The 20,596-nt window shown below is 42.3% G+C and overlaps 1 protein-coding gene across 1 annotated transcript in view; it reads left to right on the top strand.

Annotated features, from left to right (window-relative positions):
- The first annotated feature begins 6,428 nt into the window (after positions 1–6,428).
- Positions 6,429–20,596, top strand: part of LOC122792242 (ras-related protein Rab-39A-like) — a 197,828-nt gene continuing 183,660 nt past the window's right edge. Inside the window, exon 1 of the mRNA XM_044059991.1 lies at positions 6,429–7,249. Coding sequence (XP_043915926.1) covers positions 7,035–7,249 — 215 coding nt within the window. The 5' untranslated portion in view covers positions 6,429–7,034. The remainder of the gene's footprint in view (positions 7,250–20,596) is intronic.

Below are 20,596 nucleotides of genomic sequence, written 5' to 3'. Positions count from 1 at the left end.
CAGTGTATGTGCTATGCATTGCCTCTTTGCCAAGGCCAAGGCATACTGGGCACACCTCCTTCTGCCTACTGGGGCAGTCTCAGGTTGTTCCTCCTCCGAGTCACGCTCTGCCTGTGATGGCCTTGGCAATGGTGGGGGGCTGTTTGGCCCGGGCCTATGGTGGTCCTGCTGCAGCTGTTTTCGCAGAATCATATTATGTAGCATAGCACATACCATGACAATTTGGGTACATGTAGCTGGTGAGTACTGCAAGGCTCCACCAGATGTGTCCAGGCACCAGAACCGTGACTTGAGCAGCCCAAACACACGCTCTATTACATTACGTGTTTGTGCATGTGCCTCGTTATGGCGTTCCTGTTCAGGTGTGTGTGTGCATTTCTGATGGGTGTTATCAGCCACGGCTCCAGTGCATAGCCAGCATCCCCCAGTACATGACCATGTGGGATGTCCCCATTGGCAAATGTCTGGTACAGCTGTGTCAGATGCCAGATATGGGAATCATGGTAGCTTCCAGGGCAGCCAGCACACACATTCAGTATTATGCCCTGGGCATCACACACAACCTGGCAGTTGGAGGGGAAGCCCTTGTGGTTGAAGTACATCTTACCCCGCTCACCGGCTGGTGCTTTGATGCATATGTGCGTGTAGTCTATTGCACCCACTACCTCAGGGTATTCCGCTATTTGCTGGAAGAGACGCATATTGCTGGCCAATACCTCACGGGAATTGGGGAAATATACATGATCACTGACATGTGCTGACATGGCATCCAGGAACTGGTGCAGTACCCTGGATGCTGATGCCTGTGATATCCCCATCATATCACCAGTTGGTCTCTGGAAGGTATCTGTTGCTAGTATTCTTAGGCCAACACATACCTTGGTTTCCACTGGGATGGGTTCCCCTCTGTTGGTTCTGTGTGTGAGGCGTGGCCTGCACAGCTCAACAATTTGCTGTAGGAGGTCTCTGTCCACTCTATAGCGCTCCACTATCTCCAGCTCATGTAACCCCTGGTAGGTGACCCTGGGCCTGTACACTCTTCTCTGTCTCCTCACTGTTGTCTGGCAGCATTTGCATTGTCACCACCCTTAGCATGTTGCATATGTCACCTTATAACAGCTATGGCAGCCCCTAGCATTTTTTGTCTGAGTGAGGCTTTTTCAGTTTTCACTTGTAATAGCTTACTCCAGTGTTGCAGTGTCTCTTGAGAGAAACATACTGCACTTTTGTTTGCAGAGTTTTAAGTGCTGGGCTACTGTTCTGCCTGTGTAATTGCCTGCTTCTGATTGTTTTCACCTGTTACCTCTGCTAGTATTCCCTGGTAGCTTCCTACAATTTCTTCTGCTTCCTTTTTCCTTTCTGTTTCCTCGGGGGGGGGGGGTGACACGCAAACACGCTCACAGCAGCTAACACGCGCGCACACATGCTTAGACAGACTAAAACTTGCTTATTCTGGCTTCAACACATGTACACCAGCGCAAATGAGCTAACAGGTCTTTAAACAAGCTTCTACATGCATACTCCAGCTTAAATGCGCGCACTCAAACTTACACGTGTGCACCCTATCTTACTCGGGCCTCCGAGCGTGCACACGCGCGCATGCATGGCCAGCAAGAAACTTTGGTGTTATCCACAGTGTACACCTTCCATTTCTTGGTTTTCCCATGTCTACTTCTTGACACACCTCTTTCTATGATGTGTGACTGACAGCTTTCACATGCCACTCTGCTCCACTGAGCTGCATTTCTTTTATACATACCCCCCTGTGATGTCACCTACCTCTTACTCTGTTACTCCCCCTTATCCTACTCCTACACTCCAGGGATTGTGCTCATTTGCTATGTAAAAGTGCGATTCACTATCCTAACACTCATTTACATAGGATTGCCTACTAATGCTTAGTTACATGTCTTACACTGAGCTTCCCCCCTTAGCAACCCCTAGTCAGTGGCCATGTTGTTTTCAGCCTGCTATTCCCTTACATTGTAAATTCATGGTTTGCATAAAACCCACAAAATGGGTTTTAAATTTTTATTTTTCTGTTTTTTTACAGCGCAGCCTGTTTGCGCGGCGCTGCGCTACGTTTAAACATCGGCGAACTCTGAAAAAAAAATTTATTTTAATTTTCCATGGGGGCACGTTGCCAGTGGCCACATATTTGGCCATTGGCATGCTTCCTGGAACATATGCAACCTTTATTTGCAGCTGACAAGGCTCCATTGTGCTATTTGCAGAACGGTACTCAGTTGTCAGCTGAGTACATTTCTGCAGATAACACGGCTCTTACACGGACAGGTTTGTGCTTCCTGGATCGCAAAATTACCTCATTTGCATGCCTTTCGGCTGCAAGTGAGGTAATTTGCATATCCAAGCCCTGTCCGTGTAAGAGCCGTTTTAGGAGCTCTCTTACACGCCCCTACAGGCTGTTCGTGGATTGCTCGTCGGACATGATGGCTGCATGGAGTCTTACACTACTCTTAGACTCCGTGCAAGCCATCGTGAATCCTGCAGAGAGTGATACCCTTGCTTCCTTTAAAGTATACATTGATAACTAAATGGGCACAGGTAAATTCATCACATACTGACTTGTTTTGCCTTTCTGGAGGCAGGATTTGTCATATTAAGGTGGGTAATGACAAGGTGGTTATAGTCCATGGAATGACTATGTCTTGTAAACTATAAGAATCTATTAAATAATCTATAAATCAGTGAAAAAAATCCAACGTGAACGGTGGTAGAGAAGTTTGCAAGATGACACCTAAGACACTTAAGCTTTCTGACACATTTAAATGTAATATGGATCAAGTTACATTTAACATTTTTGGGATATGGCCTGACCATGATGGACCCAGGATGTAGACCAAAATGGTTAAAATTTCAGGATCTGCTAGAGCAAGTCCCAAAATACAGAGTCTGAATGTCCAAAGGATAAGACTTAAATAAACTAAGTCCGGGATGCTATTTCTTGGAATATTCCCTCTTCTCTGAAGTGCAACCTTCCATACCTCTCAACTGTACAGATTTTCGCAGAATGTCCAGATTTTTGCCTCATATTTTTGGTCCATTTTTCATAAAATTGTGGTTTTCTGGCAAATTAGTGTCAAATCATTAAAGAGTGAAGTTAGAAAATAATGACAGACATTTGAGTTTCAGAATTCATTCTCCTCAATAAATTCATGCCCAATGAATGCTGACTGTACCTGCATTCAAAATGAATGCTGACTGTACCTGCATTCACAATGAATGCTGACAGTACCTGCATTCACAGGGAATGACGACTGTACCTGCATTCACAGGGAATGCCGACTGTACCTGCATTCACAGGGAATGCCGACTGTACCTGCATTCACAGGGAATGCCGACTGTACCTGCATTCACAAGGAATGCTGACAGTACCTGCATTCACAGGGAATGCCGACTGTACCTGCATTCACAGGGAATGCTGACTGTACCTGTATTCACAGGGAATGCCGACTGTATCTGCATTCACAAGGAATGCTGACGGTACCTACATTCACAGGGAATGCCAACTGTACCTGCATTCACAAGGAATGCTGACTGTACCTACATTTACAGGGAATGCCGACTGCACCTGCATTCACAAGGAATGCTGACTGTACCTGCATTCACAGGGAATGCTGACTGTACCTACATTCACAATGAATGCTGACTGTACCTGCATTCACAGGGAATACTGACTGTACCTGCATTCACAGGGAATGCTGACTGTACCTACATTCACAACGAATGCTAACTGTACCTGCATTTACAATGAATGCTGACTGTACCTCCATTTACAAGGAATGCTGACTGTACCTGCTTTCACAGGGAATGCTGACTGTACCTGCATTCACAATGAATGGTGACTGTACCTGCATTCACAATGAATGCTGACTGTAACTGCATTCACAGGGAATACTGACTGTACCTGCATTCACAGGGAATGGTGACTGTACCTACATTCACATGGAATGCTGACTGTACCTGCATTCACAGGGAATGCTGACTGTACCTGCATTCACAGGGAATGCTGACTGTACCTGCATTCACAGGGAATGCTGACCGTACCTGCATTCACAGGGAATGCTGGCTGAACCTGCATTCACAGAGAATACTGCGTATACCTGCATTCACAGGAATGTTGACTGTACCTGCATTCACAGCAAAAGCTGATTGTACGTACGTTTACAGGGAATATTTGACTGAACATACATTGTCAATGGACACTGCACATATGCTAATGTGGTATGTTAACTGATGCAGAGAGCGCTACCTATCATTTTACATCTCATTTGTAGTAGGCCAGCTGCTCATCTCTCACTGCTTCACATGTGTTCTGTGTTTTCTCATCTTTAATTTACCATCTGTAAACTCTTACCATAGTGTGTACACTTACTTTTTCTGGCCTTCAAAACTCTAGGCTCACACTCACAACAACCACTGAGGTTTAATCCACTAGTGACCCGGGTAAATGAAATTCTTTAAGTAATATAGATTGGGGCTATCTTTAATCTCAAAGACAAATATGTATATTTCATGTTTTCCCAGTTAAGCCCCCCCCCCCCATATCTTGTCAGTCCCCTTGTTTGAATACACCTTACGTTTAAACAAGCTAACACTAAAAAAATGTTTGACAGCTATCATGTAAATATGTACATAACTTGGACATGGTTCTTACACATTTTTCTATTTGTGTTTTATTTTTTTAATAAATTGTGACTGAAAAACACCCAGCTTGGCTTAGCTCACTTACTTTGCCGATAAATGAAAACATAACTTAAATAAATACATTGATTAACTGAATATAGCTTTATATTTACCATATCATCTTGAATTTCCCCACCATTTTTACTGCACTACCTCCTCAGAAAAACTGAAACATGCACCTGTAACTTTCACTGTGAAAAAATGCTTTCTCACATCACCTCTGTGCACCCCCACCCAATCTATTTTAAACTTGCGCACACTAGTTCTTGTGGAACTCATCATTTTCTGTCATCCTGAACTTTCTTATATTTTTAAGATACTTTACAGTTTCTCTGAAACCTATACACATTGCATCCCCTCAGCCTTTTTTCATTAGCTTCTTATACAGAATGTGCACCATTTTGATGGTCTTTCTACAGGCAGCTTTAACCCTTTCAGTGTCTCTGCATGGATGGAGCTTCCATCTGGGTCTTGCAAATATCTGTACCTTCTACCCCCCAGTACACTGTGTTCTTATTTACTCTACATTTGGCATTGCCTTCAGCTTTGCAAAGCTCAGTTTCATTCTCTCTCCACACCTTGCTATTTATCAGCTGTAATAAGCAATGAGAATTGAACAGCATTTGCAGTGGAATCCACTTTTCAGAAAGAAGCCAAAACAAATGTGAAATGAGTGCACTGCTTATGTAAGTGGAGTAGTCTGTGCAGATCACTGGGGTGGGGGATATGAGCTGGCTGAGTGGATGTCAGATGACCACATTGCTCACCTGAGGAATAAACAAAGGCCACATATATCATACTGCAGTAGGAAGGGAGGTCACTGCTTTTTTTCCATGCAGTAAAAACATAAATTCTTAAACATAAGAAATCCCTTTCCCACATTTATGGTAATCATACATACCTCTCAACTGTCCAGATTTTCACCTCCTATTTTTGATCTGTTTCTCATAGAATTTGTGATTTTAAGACAAAGCACTGAGCAATGAAGTCACTAAATAATGACATACATTTGAGATTCAGACATTATCCTTCAAAAAATGTATATCGACACAAACCCTGTTATTCTTGCAACTTTCTAAGCTTATAAGAGAGAGATTTAAAATTTGTCCCTATTTTTTCCCCATTGCTTTAGGCTTTGTCCAGATTTCTTGTACTAAAAGGATGGGAGATGTGCTCATCAGTAACAGGACACTCAGCTATTTGACATCATGACATCCATCCTAGTTCTAGAGGAGGGAAACAAAGTAAAATGGCCATAGTTCTTTCCTGGCTTGCATTCTTCAATTAGGGAGGGGAGTGAGAAGTTCTAACTATTGTCAGGAAAGAGATTGCACACCTGTGCAGGAGTTTCCAAAGGCAGAGGCCACGAATTGCTAATACATTTAGCTGCATATAACATGACTAGTAACATTTGGGCTAGAAACACTCCTACCACTGGAAAATGTGTGCACGAGGGTGGTGAGTCAAGAAAGTAACGCTCAGCAAGGCATGATGTTATGTCAGCAATGAACTGTGTTTCTCATTACAAGAGTGCTGCTTCATGATTGTGTTATGTGGTTTCAGCAGAAAACTGCAGTTATAAATGTATGCATCTTTGTACCTGCACATTTGCTGTTTACAACTTTTCCCACTTGGTTTGAGGCTCACTATCAGTGGAGGTCCATGTAAAAGACTATTTTATGATTACAAATACTATCAGATTCTTACTACAGCTATGCAAATACAACTGCGCTGTGCCATTTAAAGATTGTTAAAGTCTGGTATAAACACATGGAGGGGGAGTGGAGTCACAGGAAGAGATGATGCAACAGTCTGACCCAAGCCTATACAAATTCCTGATTAAACTCCTAAAGTTATTAACCCTCTCCTTTCCACAGCCTTTTCCTTACAGAATGTAATCAAAATTTTGTGAAATCTCCAGAGAGAAATTCCTGGCATTCCAAGGGAGGGGCACAAAAGCAGCACACCATGCTTGCTCATTGTGTTTTCATGCTGTTGCAGAGGAAGGTGAGTGTGGCCAAAACTGGATCACATGGCTTAATAAAATGAAACCTAAAACTTTCAGACTGTGAAGGAAACTTCCTCAACTCAGGCAGAGAAGAAGCTGAGTTAGCAGGCAAAGAAGGAAGTGTTGGGCTGCAAAGCCAATGCAGAGCATGTGTCAACAAATCCAAAGTCATTCAACGCAAACAGTATCACGCTATCATTAAAACATTCAGGAGCAAGGCTAAACAAGTAGGGGCTAGCAGAAAGAAAACAAAACTTTGCCTGCAGTCCTCCAGTCTTTAAATTGATTATTAGTCATTTTCTCCTTTTCATGAGATAGCATGGATTCTTTCTGGCATTACCAATTTCGCATTATTATGTTAGGAGACTCTACAGTTGGGAAGACTTCTCTGCTGAAACGCTATACAGAGGGAGTTTTCATCGACTTCATCAATCAAACTGTGGGAGTTGATTTCTATGTTCAGTTTGTGGAGGTTGAACCAGGAGTACGGGTGAAACTACAGTTCTGGGACACGGCAGGGCAGGAGAGATTCAGGTTTGCATTGGATTTACTTATAGTATTTAACTTCAGTTTAGTAAACAAACTATTTTTTGTTGAGCGAGTATTTTAAATGGTAATAGCAAAATGCTGATTTTTTTTTTCTGTATGCATCATACCATTTAGTTCATAGCCTGTATGTTATGTTTATTGTTTTTACTTATTTTGCAATTTGTCCGAGAAGAGTGAAGATGTAGAGATTTCTCATTTTCATCAAGTCACTTCTGTCAAAGATCATTTATGCTAGAAACAAGTTTAATTCTTTTGAATTTGTTTTTCAAAGAATGCAGGTTTCTAATCTGTTCCTTTCGAATCTCAAAAGTTTGTATTTTATTTTTAACTTGAGTATGTTTCAGGCATACATCATTTATTTATTTTTTTTTTTTTTCTGGTTTCTGGCTTTGTCATCAATGCATTTATTTCTCATCTCATTTCTGTCCTCTGACAATCTAACTGTATATTCCGTCCCAATATATATCTCACATTAGCCTGGCAACCTAGCTGAATTACTATTGTGTTAATTCAGAACACTTTTGCAGATAAACACAAAATGCACTTAGATGTTCAGCTATCAGTGTTTGGGTGTGTGTGTGTGGGGGGGGGACTTATTTTCTTGCTTCCAATCTGTAGGAAAAGCACTACTGGGAAAGCTGTGTATATGTGTGCTATGATAAACTAGTGACTTCCAGTTTTCTGCAGGCTCCTATCCCCTTGTACCACGTCTAGTGTTATATTAGTACCACAGATGGTGAATCACAGCCCGGGGCATACCTCTCAACTGTAGAGATTTTTGAAGAATGTCCAGATTTTTGCCTCATATTTTGGTCCATTTTTCATAAAGTTGTGGTTTCCTGGCAAATTAGTGGTAAATCATAAAAGACTGAAGTTAGAAAATAACAAACATTTGAGTTTCAGACTTCATACCCTTCAGAATATTCATGCTAATGCAAAACCTATTATTCTATCAACTTACAAAATTTGTAAAAGGAATATTTCAAAACTTTCTCTATTTTTGGGCCTTTGTCCCACTTTTATTTATGGCTTTCTCCAGATTTCTTGCTCTAAGAGGTTGAGAGGAATGCAGCCCTGGATGTAGGAGTCAGACCTTTGTGAATGTTGATACTTCATTATTAGAAGACCCAACCTTGTTCCCAGACCTTGGATCACTAGCAGTAACGCTGAGGTGATGAGAAGATTACTAAAGCTGCCTGATATCCGAGTCTCGCATTCAGGTTTGGGTGTGGCATCATGAGTAAAAGCAACCAAAGTATGTGACTTCTCATGCTGAAGGCTTTAAAAAAGCTTTTGCAATGTAGCTAAGTAATATATCAGCCTGCCTTTTGATTCTTTGCGTTGAAGAATGAGATATACATATAGATAGATATTTTAATTTGTCTGGTTAGCAGTAGCAGCTGTTTGTGCATGCTCATGCACAATCAGTTTTCACCTGTTGATGACATTCCATCTAGTGAAATAATCTCCCCTTGGATATTAGCAAGATACTGCAGTATTTCTGGGTGGTGGTGATGTGGAACCTTGTTGGTACCCTCTTAACATCCATGTATTACTTTAGACTAACAAATGATAACAGTGCTCCAATGATCAACAGGTTTCAGAATCTGTGCTACTCTAGACTAAAGTAAAGTTGTGTAAAATCTTACCACAACAGTAGATGTCCTTCTGTTTACTGTTGCAGTATTCCTGAAATAAGAGATTTCCCTCCCTGGGCAGCCCGTCACTCGGCCAGTATGGAAAAGCTTGAAAACAAATACAGACACAACTACCCAGAACTGAATTTTCGCAGAAGAGGACAATCATCCTAGAACAAAGTAGTCCGTGCACATCCAGAAGGAAAAAATGTAGAAAGTGGGTTGGATGGAGGCAGCGAATACTGCAGCAGTGAAGAAAAGGAAATCTGCTGTTATGGTAAGATTTACTGTGCTATGTCCTTCTATGTCACTGTTACAGTATTCCTGAAAGAAGGGAAAGTAAAAAAAGCACAAAAAAAAGAGTGGGAGGTGGAAGGCTGAAAAGAGCCCTCAACAAACCCACATAAAATGGTTTCAGCAAAACCTGCTCTGGCCCTAGAAACCATATCCAACTTATAATGGCTAGTAAGGGTAGGCACTGAAAACCAAGTAGCAGCTTCAAGTATGGAATTGGTGTCCAACCCCTTGAAGAAGGCACCAGAAGAGGCAACAGCCCTAGTAGAATGAGCTCTAACAGAAGCAGACAGAGACTTTCCATGAAAAAAATAACAAAAAGAATTTGCCATAGATATGAAGGATAAGATGGTTTGCTTTGAAACAGCCAAACCCAAAGACATGGGATGAAAGGAAACAAAAAGCTGATCAAACTTAGGAACAGTCCAAGTTTTATCCAAATAGTACTTAAACTGTCTGTGCAAAGCCAAGCAGGACCCTCTCAGTAGCCAGCTGAGGAAAAGGGGAAAATAGGGAGTTGTACAGACTGATTTAAGGGCAACTCATTTACCACCTTGAGCATAAAAGAATTAATACAAAGGGACAGCCTGTCCCTGTGAAAAACCAAAAAAGGAGGACTGGCCATAAGGGCCTGGAGCTCAGAAACCCTTGGAGCAGAAGTAAGAACAAGCAATAAAACAGTCTTCCAGGTACAATGTTGTAAAGGAGCAGAATCTGCAGGCTCAAAAGGAGCCTGAATCAATTTTTCCAAAACAAAATTAAGGTCCCAACAAGGAGGAATAAATTTTCTTAGATGTCAATATGTAGGATGCCTTTAAGAAATTGTTTGACCTCAAAACAAGAAGTCAAAGGAGGAGTCCAGGGCAAACCAGCAGAAATTGCTGACAAATGGGCCTTCACAGAAAAGTAGTCGAATCAGATGGGAGTAACTCACATGAATAAGAGAGGACCAGAGGGATCTCCACTGAAAAAGGGCCCTGGTTATGAGCATGACACCAGACTGAAAATTTCTTCCATTTGGACATGTAAGATTTTCTGGGTGAGGGTTTCCTTGCCTCCTTTAAAACCCTGAGCCCTTCCTCAGAAAAGAGGTGCTGGAATGGAGTCAAAGCCCTATCACCCACAATGTCATTTGCAGAGTGGACAATGAGGATGGATAAAAGACCCCTTGTCCTGTGTGAGGAGATTTAACCAGTAAGGTAACTTGTGATGATTGCTCCTGGACAGATGCATTAAGAGGGGGAACCAGTGCTGATGCGGCCAAAAGGGAGTCACTAGCAAGATTTTTAGAGTCCAGCTGAATCTTCTGCAGGATTCTTGGAAGTAGAGGAAGAGACATAGTGGATGAGGAGGGAAGGTATAAATAAATCTCCCCTTCCAAGGAAAGGATAGGGTGGCCATTTTCCAGGCCAGATGGCTTGGCACTCTAGAACAGAAGAGAGTAAACTGCCTGTTCAGAGGGGAGGCAAACAGATCTACTTGAGGAATACCCCTAAAGATGGACAATATCCAGAAATATGTTTCTGTAAAGCATCCATTTGTGAGCCTGTGTTTTGGACCTGCTCAGAGAGACTGCCACAAGATTGTGCTCCGAAGGAATTCATACTGCCTAGGTCTTCATGCCCCCCCCCCCTGCTTCTTGACATACCACATCAATGTAGTGTTGTTTGTGTACACCTTCAAGGGGCCCAGAAAGGACATGGGGAGAAAAGCCCAAAGGGCCAGAATCAGAGCCCTCATCTTTTTGATGTTGATATTGTCTGATTTCTGATGGGGAGGCCAGAGACCCTGAACTTTCAGGTGACCAAGAGAAGGCCCCACCCCATGTCTGAGGCATTGGTGAACAGTTCTTGAGAAGGGACTGGAGGTTGAAAGGGCCTGTCTGGGTTGAGAGAAAACTGCCAAATTCACCACTTGAATTCCTTCTTGAAACAGAGAAGGAGAGGTACACTGAAAGTCAGAAGGTGACTATGCTGTAGCCAAACTGACTTGCAGCTTCTGCATATGCAGTCTGGCAAGAGGAAGTATCAGAATAGAAGAGGCCATGAATCCCAGAACCTGAAGAAACTCCCTGGCCGGCATGGTAGTCAGAGGAAGAAAAGACTGAAAGAAGGCTGTCAATGGCAATACCTTTGGCAGCAGAAGAGAAGCCAACATTGACATCATCTGAATCCTGCATCCCAGATACACATGACCCTGAGAGGGAGTCAGGATGAAGTTTTGGAAGTTAACGTACCTCTCAACCTCCTAGAGCAAGAAATCTGGACAAAGCCATAAATAGTGGGGGGACAAAGGCCCAAAAATAGGGACATTTTTAAAATATTCCTGTTACACACTTAGTTGATAGAGTAACAGGTTTTACATTATCACAAATTTTCTGAAGGGTATGATCTCTGAAACTTTAAATTCAATCTTTAATAATTTGTCAGAAACCCACAATTGTATGAAAAACGGACCAAAAATATGAGGCAAAAATCTGGACATTTTGCGAACATCTGTACAGTTGAGAGGTATGGAAGTTGATAGTAAACCCCTGACTTTGAAGAAGAGAGATGGTGAACTTCAGATCCTGTAACAGGCAACTGGGAGAAGGCATCTGAAGCAACAGGTTGTCTAGATAAGGAAAAACCTGAATGCCTTTGAGCCTGCAAAAAGAAATCACAGGAGCTAGGCATTTTGTGAATGTCCTTGGGGCAGTAGAGAGGCCAAAGGGCATAGCTAAGAACTAAAATGAGAGAAAGACACACACATACATAAAAACTTCTTGAAAAGAAGGTGAATAGGGATATGAAGGTAAGCATCTTTCAGATCCAAGGTCACCAGAAAAGCCTGGGGTAATAAAAGAGGAAACAGAGTTTGATGAGTAAGCATCCAGAAAGAGAGGATCTCATGAAAGGTATTGAGCCACAAGAGATCCAAAATAGGTCTCCAAGTGTCGTTCTTTCTTGGAGCCAGGAACATCCTGAAATAAAAACCCTGTCCCACTTGGGAAGGGGGACAGGTCGTATGTTCCCTTAGTTCAACAGGGACTCTAGAACCTTCGGGAAATGAGGAAGTTGCTATAGAGGAGGTTGAGAAATACCAGAAAAAGGAGGAAGATATTTCCATACCATGAAGTGTACCCTTGACAGATGATGGAAAAACCCGAGTCTGAAGTGATGAGATGCCAATTTGGAAAACAAAGGGAGAGCCAAAGGGACAAAAGAACCTGGTCTAAAGGTGGGGGGAGGGCAAATTGTCAAAGAGAAGCAGGCTTATCAGATAAGGCAGACTTCTAGGCTGCAGAAATGTGAGAAGCCTTAGCAGAGGAGACCTCCTCCCAACGTTCCTGCCATTAGAAGCCCAGCTGGGTTGCCTGCAAACAAAAGCAGATTTAGAAGGATAATTCCTTTGGAACTTAGGAATAGGAGAGACAAACATATATTTAAGGTTTTGCAAGGCTTTGCCTTTCTCTTGAAGAGACTTAAAGAAATCAGCAGCAGTCCCACAAATTTGAGTATTATCCAAAGGAACATCCAACAACTTGGCCTTAATGTCCTGAGGAAGAGAATGGAGATGAAGCTAAGAATAATGCCTTATGACCGATGCAAAAGCCACGGCCCTAGAAGAGCATCAGTCACTGAATATAACACCCCCTTTGGTATATACCTGACCAGGAAAATTCAACAACTTGAATGTCCACGGAGGTTTGTCACAAAAAAAAATACAGGGTGTAAACAACATGTCCTACACAAATCATTGCAAAGCCCTGTCCCTGTACTCTGTCTCCTACATACTGTTTCACGTCAATTTATGCCTGGCCTACAAGGCATCTGTAGAGCTAGCTCTAATGGACCTTCATTTCTGCAAAGCAAATAACATCAGATTACCCAATCTAGAGATGTAAACCTTGTCTGTGACATAAATAGGACATTTTGAAAGGGACAGGTATGTGTCTCAGAGATTCTCCTTCTTGGGAGCAAGCTTCCCATTAATGTGAAGCAGAGTTCTTCCCTAAACTAATTCAAATGTTACTTAAACTAGTGGCTGGGGAATCAGAAATTTACCCCTGATCTGGCACCAATGTTTCCAATAGAGAGAGCCAGCCTGCAAATGCTTGACCACCCAACCTCTAGCCTATATATACCCCTAAGATAACATTAATGGTATCAAAACTTGTTAGATATATTTGGGACATATGGCTAGGTTTAATAAGGCCCACCGTGGTGGTTAGCCTAATATACACTTATGAACATACATGTAACAGTTGTAGCCAGCTCCTGTTCACCTGTCACAATTGGTCTGTACACAGCAGCCTTACCACATTCCTGCATTACTGCTTCAACCTGTTGCAAGCACTCTTGAAACCATTGTAGTGCCTGCAGCACTGTGATTATGCTCTGAAAATGAGAAAAAGGCAGGCATGTTCAGCACCTTTTTTTGCATCAGAAAGGTGCTTAATACTTAACCTGCTTTGGTTAAGCACCTATAAACAGTGTTAGGCTCTAGTCTTGCATTACAGCATAACAGCAGCCAGTGTTAACTACCACATAACATAACTGAAAAGCTAAAACAGTTTGAAAAGCTTTTAAAGAGTTCAAAAAAAAAAGTTTGACACTACAAAATGGCTAACAGGTTTTAAAACTGTTAGTTCCTCAGGGAATACTTCACTCCTACTCCTTTCATCCTGGAATTCAGAAAGTCTTATTGTAATGCAGAAGTCTAACTGCAAAACCTTATGCACTGTAGTAAGCCTTTCTGATTCAGAGACTGCTCTCCTGCTATGGTTTCCATTGGTGGTGACTGTACTGCAGAAAACTTCACTGGGGAAGCAGTATGCTAATGCAGCAGTCCAGGGAAGTGGCTAATGCTAAGTAGCTTTGTGCTCTTCCAGGAAATAGCCACAGGTCCTGGAGAGGAAAAAGTGAGCACCTTCTTTTGGCAGTATTCACCCATTCATTTTTATGGAAACGTTTGCAATGCAAGTAAATATAGTGGGGCCATGGGTGTGTGCATGTATCTGATAAAATCTTGGAGATCACAGTATGGAATATGGGTAAGAATGCTTTGTGTGTGTGTGTGTGTGTGTGTGTGTGTGTGTGTGTGTGTGTGTGTGTGTGTGTGTGTGTGTGTGTGTGTGTGTGTGTGTGTGTAGGGGGGTGCATTTGTTACTGTGATACATGGGCTGTTGGGAGAATGGTAATGTGGTCAAGTCTGATTCAGAGACAATGTAATGAGCTGCTAATAAGGAGTTTCCCTGTGTGGCTTTACTTGGACTGAACTAAAGTTCTACTCTATTCTGCTAACTTGACCAATCCATGTAGGCCAGTTAGCATGGGTGCAGAGAATCTTTATGAATCAGACAGCCTGTCTGACAGCATTAAGCATTTCCCAGATTTTCAAGCTGTATGACACTTTGCACTCCTATACATTTTTTTTCTGTATTTGATACTACATGAAGTAGATAAAGCTTTGTGCATTAAAAAGGAATTATGATTGGGTCTCCAATCATAACTCTTATTATGTACTCAAGACTTACTACTCAGGCTTCTCTTTGTTCTGCTCTTGAGGTGAATTTCTTCACATCCACATCTTTAGCATATAATAAGCTGGTTATGATTGGAGACCCTAAGTTGCTACTTTTTTGTCATGATATCCAGATATAGACTTGTTAGTTACCGCTCTGATCTGCAGCAGCAAACCCCACCAAATGAATCCATCAGTTCAATGTACTGTAAACACAGCTGCTGAAAGTAGAACATGAATTAACAAACTATTGGAAATAATATGCATTACATTTCAAAATTTAGAAATTGTAACAGGCAGAAGAATCTCTCAAACACATTTATTTCCATTACTGGAAAAAAAACAATGCTACATTGCACATTTTCTGCAGTTCTTTGGGGTGGAAAGCAAAACATTGTTTCAAAATGATAGCAGTCTGCATGTCAGAGTTTTTTTTTGTGGGGAGGGTGTAATTTTTTCTGGAGTTATACAAATTCTGAAACCTGATGATCGTAGGAGCACTGTCATCATTTGATGTCTTTCTGTATCACCGTTGCAGTATTCCTGAAAGAAGGGATGTACCGTGCCAGGCAGCCTGTCCCTTGACCAGTATGGAAAAGCTTGAAAAGGATCTTGTTTGCTCCGTACATCACATTTATGCTCATCGTACAGAATGTAAGGCATAAAAGGGGAGTACGGGCACAGCTACCCATAACGTCTTTTGCCACCTGTTTGAAAGATGTTGTTGCCAGTTGGTTTGAACATTTTGTTGCTGTTCTGATTTTTAGAATGCGAACTAAGTGCCCCATTAGGGTTATTTTTCCTTTTTATTTTATTTTTAAAAGTTTGCTTCTTGGTCTTGTATTTTGTATCACTACCTAGAGTTCATGTCATCCAACAAGGGAAAATGTCAATGTGAGAGGTAGATTCCCCGTAAGGATCATCACGAACAGTGTCTTTTTTTGTTTGGGCACTTCCCAAGACCATACCTGTTGTATCTCTTAAGGTATTTGTGCCTAAGACACTCAGAAGCCATTTGTCTTCCCTGGCCATTTATCTTTAAAACCAACAGCATAGATAGTTAGCTCAGGGTACCATGGTGGAATCCTTTAACCTTGAGATACTCCAGCTTGGTAAGAAGGCCAAGACATCTCAGCCAGATTCATTAGTTGTCCAGCCTTCACCGGATGTCCCTCTAGATGCAGGTAATAGTTTGGTGTTTACGTCGGATTCCTCTACTGTGACCCCACTGGAGGTCAGCATGGATCCATCTTTTCGCACTACTTCTGAGACTTTCCAGGCGTTTGCTCCAATGTTGAGGGGGAAAATGGTTGATTACATATGAGGGTCCTAAAGGGATTCCATAGATATTGGTCAGGGAGGAAATTCCAGGGTCTATTCTCGAATCTTACCAAGGGACAGAACCTCCGGTATTTGTTAGGGTTGATGTCCCTTCTAAGAAAAGACAAAAACCGATGCATGTTTCTCCTTGTCCTGTGGATCCTCAAAAGGAGTGGTAAGAGCTTTTACTCATTGCTTGTTCTCTGTCTTAATGGACCTAAAGCTTTAACAATGGGTTTCATTACCCACTCCTCTTTGGATATCTACCCCTTCTAAATGGTTTAGCGAACGAGATTCCTCTGATAAGGCTTCCCTGTCTGGTGAAAGGTCTTTTTCCTATTCTTCACAGATGCCTTTGACTTATGGTTCTGATGCAAAGGAGTCTGTTAACCCTCCTTTTAAGGAGTTGTTTTTTTGGGTCACATTTGCTAGGATGATGGAATTTTTTAAGGATATTCAGAGATGATATTATGAGTTACTTCAAGTGGATACTCCTAAACCATTGGCAGTTACTCGTGTGTTGGCTGTCTTGTTAGATACTTTCATTGCTACTTCCAAGTCTCATGATTCTCGGTCCCCTGCTCTTAAGAAACTTGATCATTTCTATAAGGTTCCTGAGGACTGTCAATTTTTATTAAATGTCCTTCTGCTGATCCTGCTGTGGTGTCAGTGTCTTTTGACAAACCTTCTAAGCTTTTGCCCTCTTCCAAACTTTTGCCTTCTGATAAGGATAGTAGGGCAATGGAGAGGATTAGTAAGAAAGTTTACACTTGCTTCTACTTTGGTCTTTAGGGCTATTAATTACCAGACCCACATGGCCAGGTATGGGCTGGCCTTGGTGGCTAAGGCTTAACAAGTTATCTCTGCCCTCATGGATTCTGATGGCAAATCCTCGGCCTTATCTTTTTTAGGTTCTGCTTCTCAAGTGGCTCGAGACTCTAATTGTAGCTATGATGCTTCTGACGCCTCTTCTAGAGCTGCAGCTTTTGGGTCTGTCATGACGCATTATTTTTGTCTTTGTCTTCAAGTCTCTGCCTGAAGACATTAAGGCCAAGTTGTTGGATGCTCCTTTGGATAATTAACATCTTTTTGGGACTACTGCTGCTGCTGACATGGTTAAGTCTCTTCTAGAGAAAGGCAAAGCCTTGTAGGAACTTGAGCATATTTTTGCTCTCCTGTCCCTAAGTTCCAGAGGAATCATCCTTCTAGATCTGCTTTTGTTTGCAGACAAGTCTGCCAAGTCTCCAAGGGCAGGAAGAGTGGGAGGCAGGTCCCCTCCGCTATGGCTTCTCAGATTTCTGTGGCCCAGAAGCCTCCTTTATCTGATACGCCTGCTTCTGTTTGACAATTCACCCCCCACTTCTTTTAGATCAGGTGCCTTTGTCCCTTTGTCTTCCAACTTGATATATCATCATTTCAGATTCTTGAGTTCTTTCTATATCTGTCAGGTTAACTTCATGGTATGGAAGTCTCACCCTCCTTTTTCAGGGATTCCTCAACCTCCTCTAAAGCAACCTCCTCATTTTCTGGAGGTTCTAGGGTCCCTGGTGAACCAAGTAACCATTCAATCTGACCCCCCCTTCCTAAGTGGGAAAGGCTTTTTATTCTAGGATGATCCTGGTCCCTTGAAAGGAGGGCACTTGGAGACCTATCCTAGATCTCTCCTGACTCAACACCTTTCTCAGGGTTCTGTCTTTTCATATGCTTACTCTTCAAGCCGTGTTTCCTCTTTTATTACCCCATGCTTTTCTGGTGTCCTTGGATCTGAAAGATGCTTATATTTATATCCCTATTCCCCTTCTTTTCATGAATTTTTTATTCTTCTCTGTGTCTTCCTTTCATTTTGGGTCTCTGCTTTGCCCTTTGGCCTGTCTACTACCCCAAGAGTATTCACAAAATGCCTAACTCCTGTGATTGCTTTCTACAGGATCATAGGTATTCAAATGTATCCTTATCTAGACAATAAGTTGCTTCAGGTGCCTTTTCCCAGTCGCCTGTTACAGGATTTAAAGTTCACCATCCCTCTTCTTCAAAGTCTGAGGTTTACTATCAACTTCCTGTCAGGATCATGTGTGCCTGGGATGCAGGATTCAGACAGTGCCAATGTTGGCCTCTCTTCCATCTCCAAACGTTCTGTCATTGATGGTCTTCTTTCAGTGTCTTCCTCTGACTGTCATACCAGCCAGGGAGTTTCTTCAGGCCCTGGGATTCATGGCCTCTTCTATTCCAGTGCTTCATCTTGACAGACTGCATATGTGGAAGCTTCAAAGGTACCTCAAATCAGTTTGGCTACAGCATCACCCCATGGTTTTCACTATACCTCTCCTTTCCTCTTTAAAGAAGGAATTTGAGTGGCAGATTCAGCAGTTTGCTCTCAACCCAGGTTGGCCCCTTCAGCCTCCAGTGCCTTCTCAAGAACTGTTCACTGATGCCTCAGACATGGGGTGGGGGGCTTCTTTTGGTCACCTGAAAGTTCAAGGTCTCTGGCCTCCCCATCAGCAGTCTGACCATATGCGAATCAAAGAGATGAGAGCTCTGATTCTGGCCCTTGAAGCTTTTCACCCCATGTTCTCTCCAGGTCCCTTGAAGGTGTACACAGACACCACTACAGTAATGTGGTATGTCAGCAAGCAGGGAGGCACAAATTCTTACCTCCTCTTCAGGCTTGGGAAGTGGATCTCAGTTGTCAGTTAACTCTTCAGACAGTATACATTCTTTCAGAGCATAAGCTAGTGGCAGACTCCCTGAGCAGGTCCAAAACACAGTATCATGGACGGATGCTTTACAGAGGCATGTTTCTGGACATTTTCCATCAGTGGGGTATTCTTTAGGTAGATCTTTTTGTCTCCCCTCTGAGCAAGCAGCTTCTTTTCTTTTGCTCCAGCATGCCATGCCATCTGGCAGGGAAAACAGCTGCCCTTTCCTTTCCTTGGAAGGGGATGTTTCTTTACACCTTCCCTCCTCTTCCTCTACTTCCAAGAATCCTGCAAAAGATTCAGCTGGACTCTCTGAAAATCATGCTAGTGACTTCCTTTTGGTCAAGACAGAACTGGTCTCCCCTCTTAATGCATCTGGCCAGGGGCATTCACCCCAAGTTACCTCACCGGTTGGATCTCCTCATACAGGACAAGGGATCTTGCATTCATCCTCACTTGTCCACTCTTCAACTGACACTGTGGACGATAGGATTTTGATCCCTTTCAGGCATTTCTTTTCTGAGGATATGCTCAGGGTTTTACAGGAGGTAAGGAAATCCTCAGCCAGAAAACCTTATATGTCCAATTTACTGTCTGGTGTCATGCTTGTAACCAGGACCCTTTTTTAGTGGGGTCCCTCTGGTCTGCTTATTTTGTATGAGTTGCTCCAGTCTGGCCTGGCTTATTCTTCTGTGAAGGCCCATTTGTCAGCCATTTCTGCTTGCCTGCCCTCAATCCTCCTTTGACTTTTTTCATTTTGAGATCAAACAGTTTCTTAAAGGCATTTTAGGCCTCCAAGAAAACCTATTCCTCCTCCTTGGGACCTTCATTTTGTTTTGAAAAAAATGACTCTGACTCTGGTATCTTTTGAGCCTGCAGATTATGCTTCTTTGTAACTTTGTACCTGTAAGACTGTTTTATTGCTGGCTCTTACTTCTGATTAGAGGGTTTCTGAGCTTCAAGCCTTTATGGCCATTCCTCCTTTTTTGTTTTTTTTTTCACAAGGGCAGGGTGTCCCTTCATACAAATCCTTCTTTTATGCCCAAGGTAGTAAATGAGTTGTCCTTGAATCAGTCAGTACAACGCCTTTCTTTTTTTCCTTTCACCTCAGTCTGCTAGTGAGAGTATTCTGCATACCTTAGATTTGCACAGACAGCTCAGGAACTATTTGGATAAAGCTAAGGCCATTCATAAGCCTGATCAGCTTTTTGTTTTCTTTCATCCTGGAACATTGGATTTGGTTGTTTCTAAGCAAACCATCTCCTCCTGGATATCAAAGGCCATTTCCTTTTGTTATTCATTTCATGGAAAATCTCTGTCTACTTTTGTTAGAGCTCATTCCACTAGTGCTGTTGCCTCTTTTGGTGCCTTCTTCAATGGGTTGGACACCACTTCCTTCCTTGAAGTTGCTACTTTGTCTTCAGTGCATGCATTTACTAAGCATTATAAGTTGGATATGGTCAGGTTTCGCTGGAACCATTTTATGTGGATTTGTTGAGGGCTCTTGTCAGCCTTCCATCTCCCATTCTGTTTTTTGAACTTTTTTATTCTCCCTTCTATTTTGGGTACTGCAACAGTGATATAGAAGGACATAGTTCAGTTGTGTAAAATCTCACCATAACAAATGTCCTTCTCTTCACTGTTGTAGTATTCACTCCCTCCCTCCAACCCCCTCTTGTGTAGTTTGGTTATTGTTTTAGATTCCCTTCTTGTTGAGGGTTTCCCTATGCTCTAGGGATCTAAACCTCACCACAACAATAAATAAGACTTGCTGGAGGGATAGATTCCAGTCCCAGAGACTTTCCATGCTTTGGAACAAGATTCCAATATACATTAGACAGAGCCCCTCGCTAACACTCTTCAAAAGAAACCTTGATGAG

This window comes from Protopterus annectens, chromosome 1.part2 (genome assembly GCF_019279795.1).
Source record: "Protopterus annectens isolate FY-2018-M chromosome 1.part2, PAN1.0, whole genome shotgun sequence".
Taxonomy (NCBI): Eukaryota; Metazoa; Chordata; order Ceratodontiformes; family Protopteridae; genus Protopterus; species Protopterus annectens.
The sequence above is the reverse complement of the archived record's forward strand: the minus strand, read 5'-3'. Positions and strand labels throughout refer to the sequence as shown.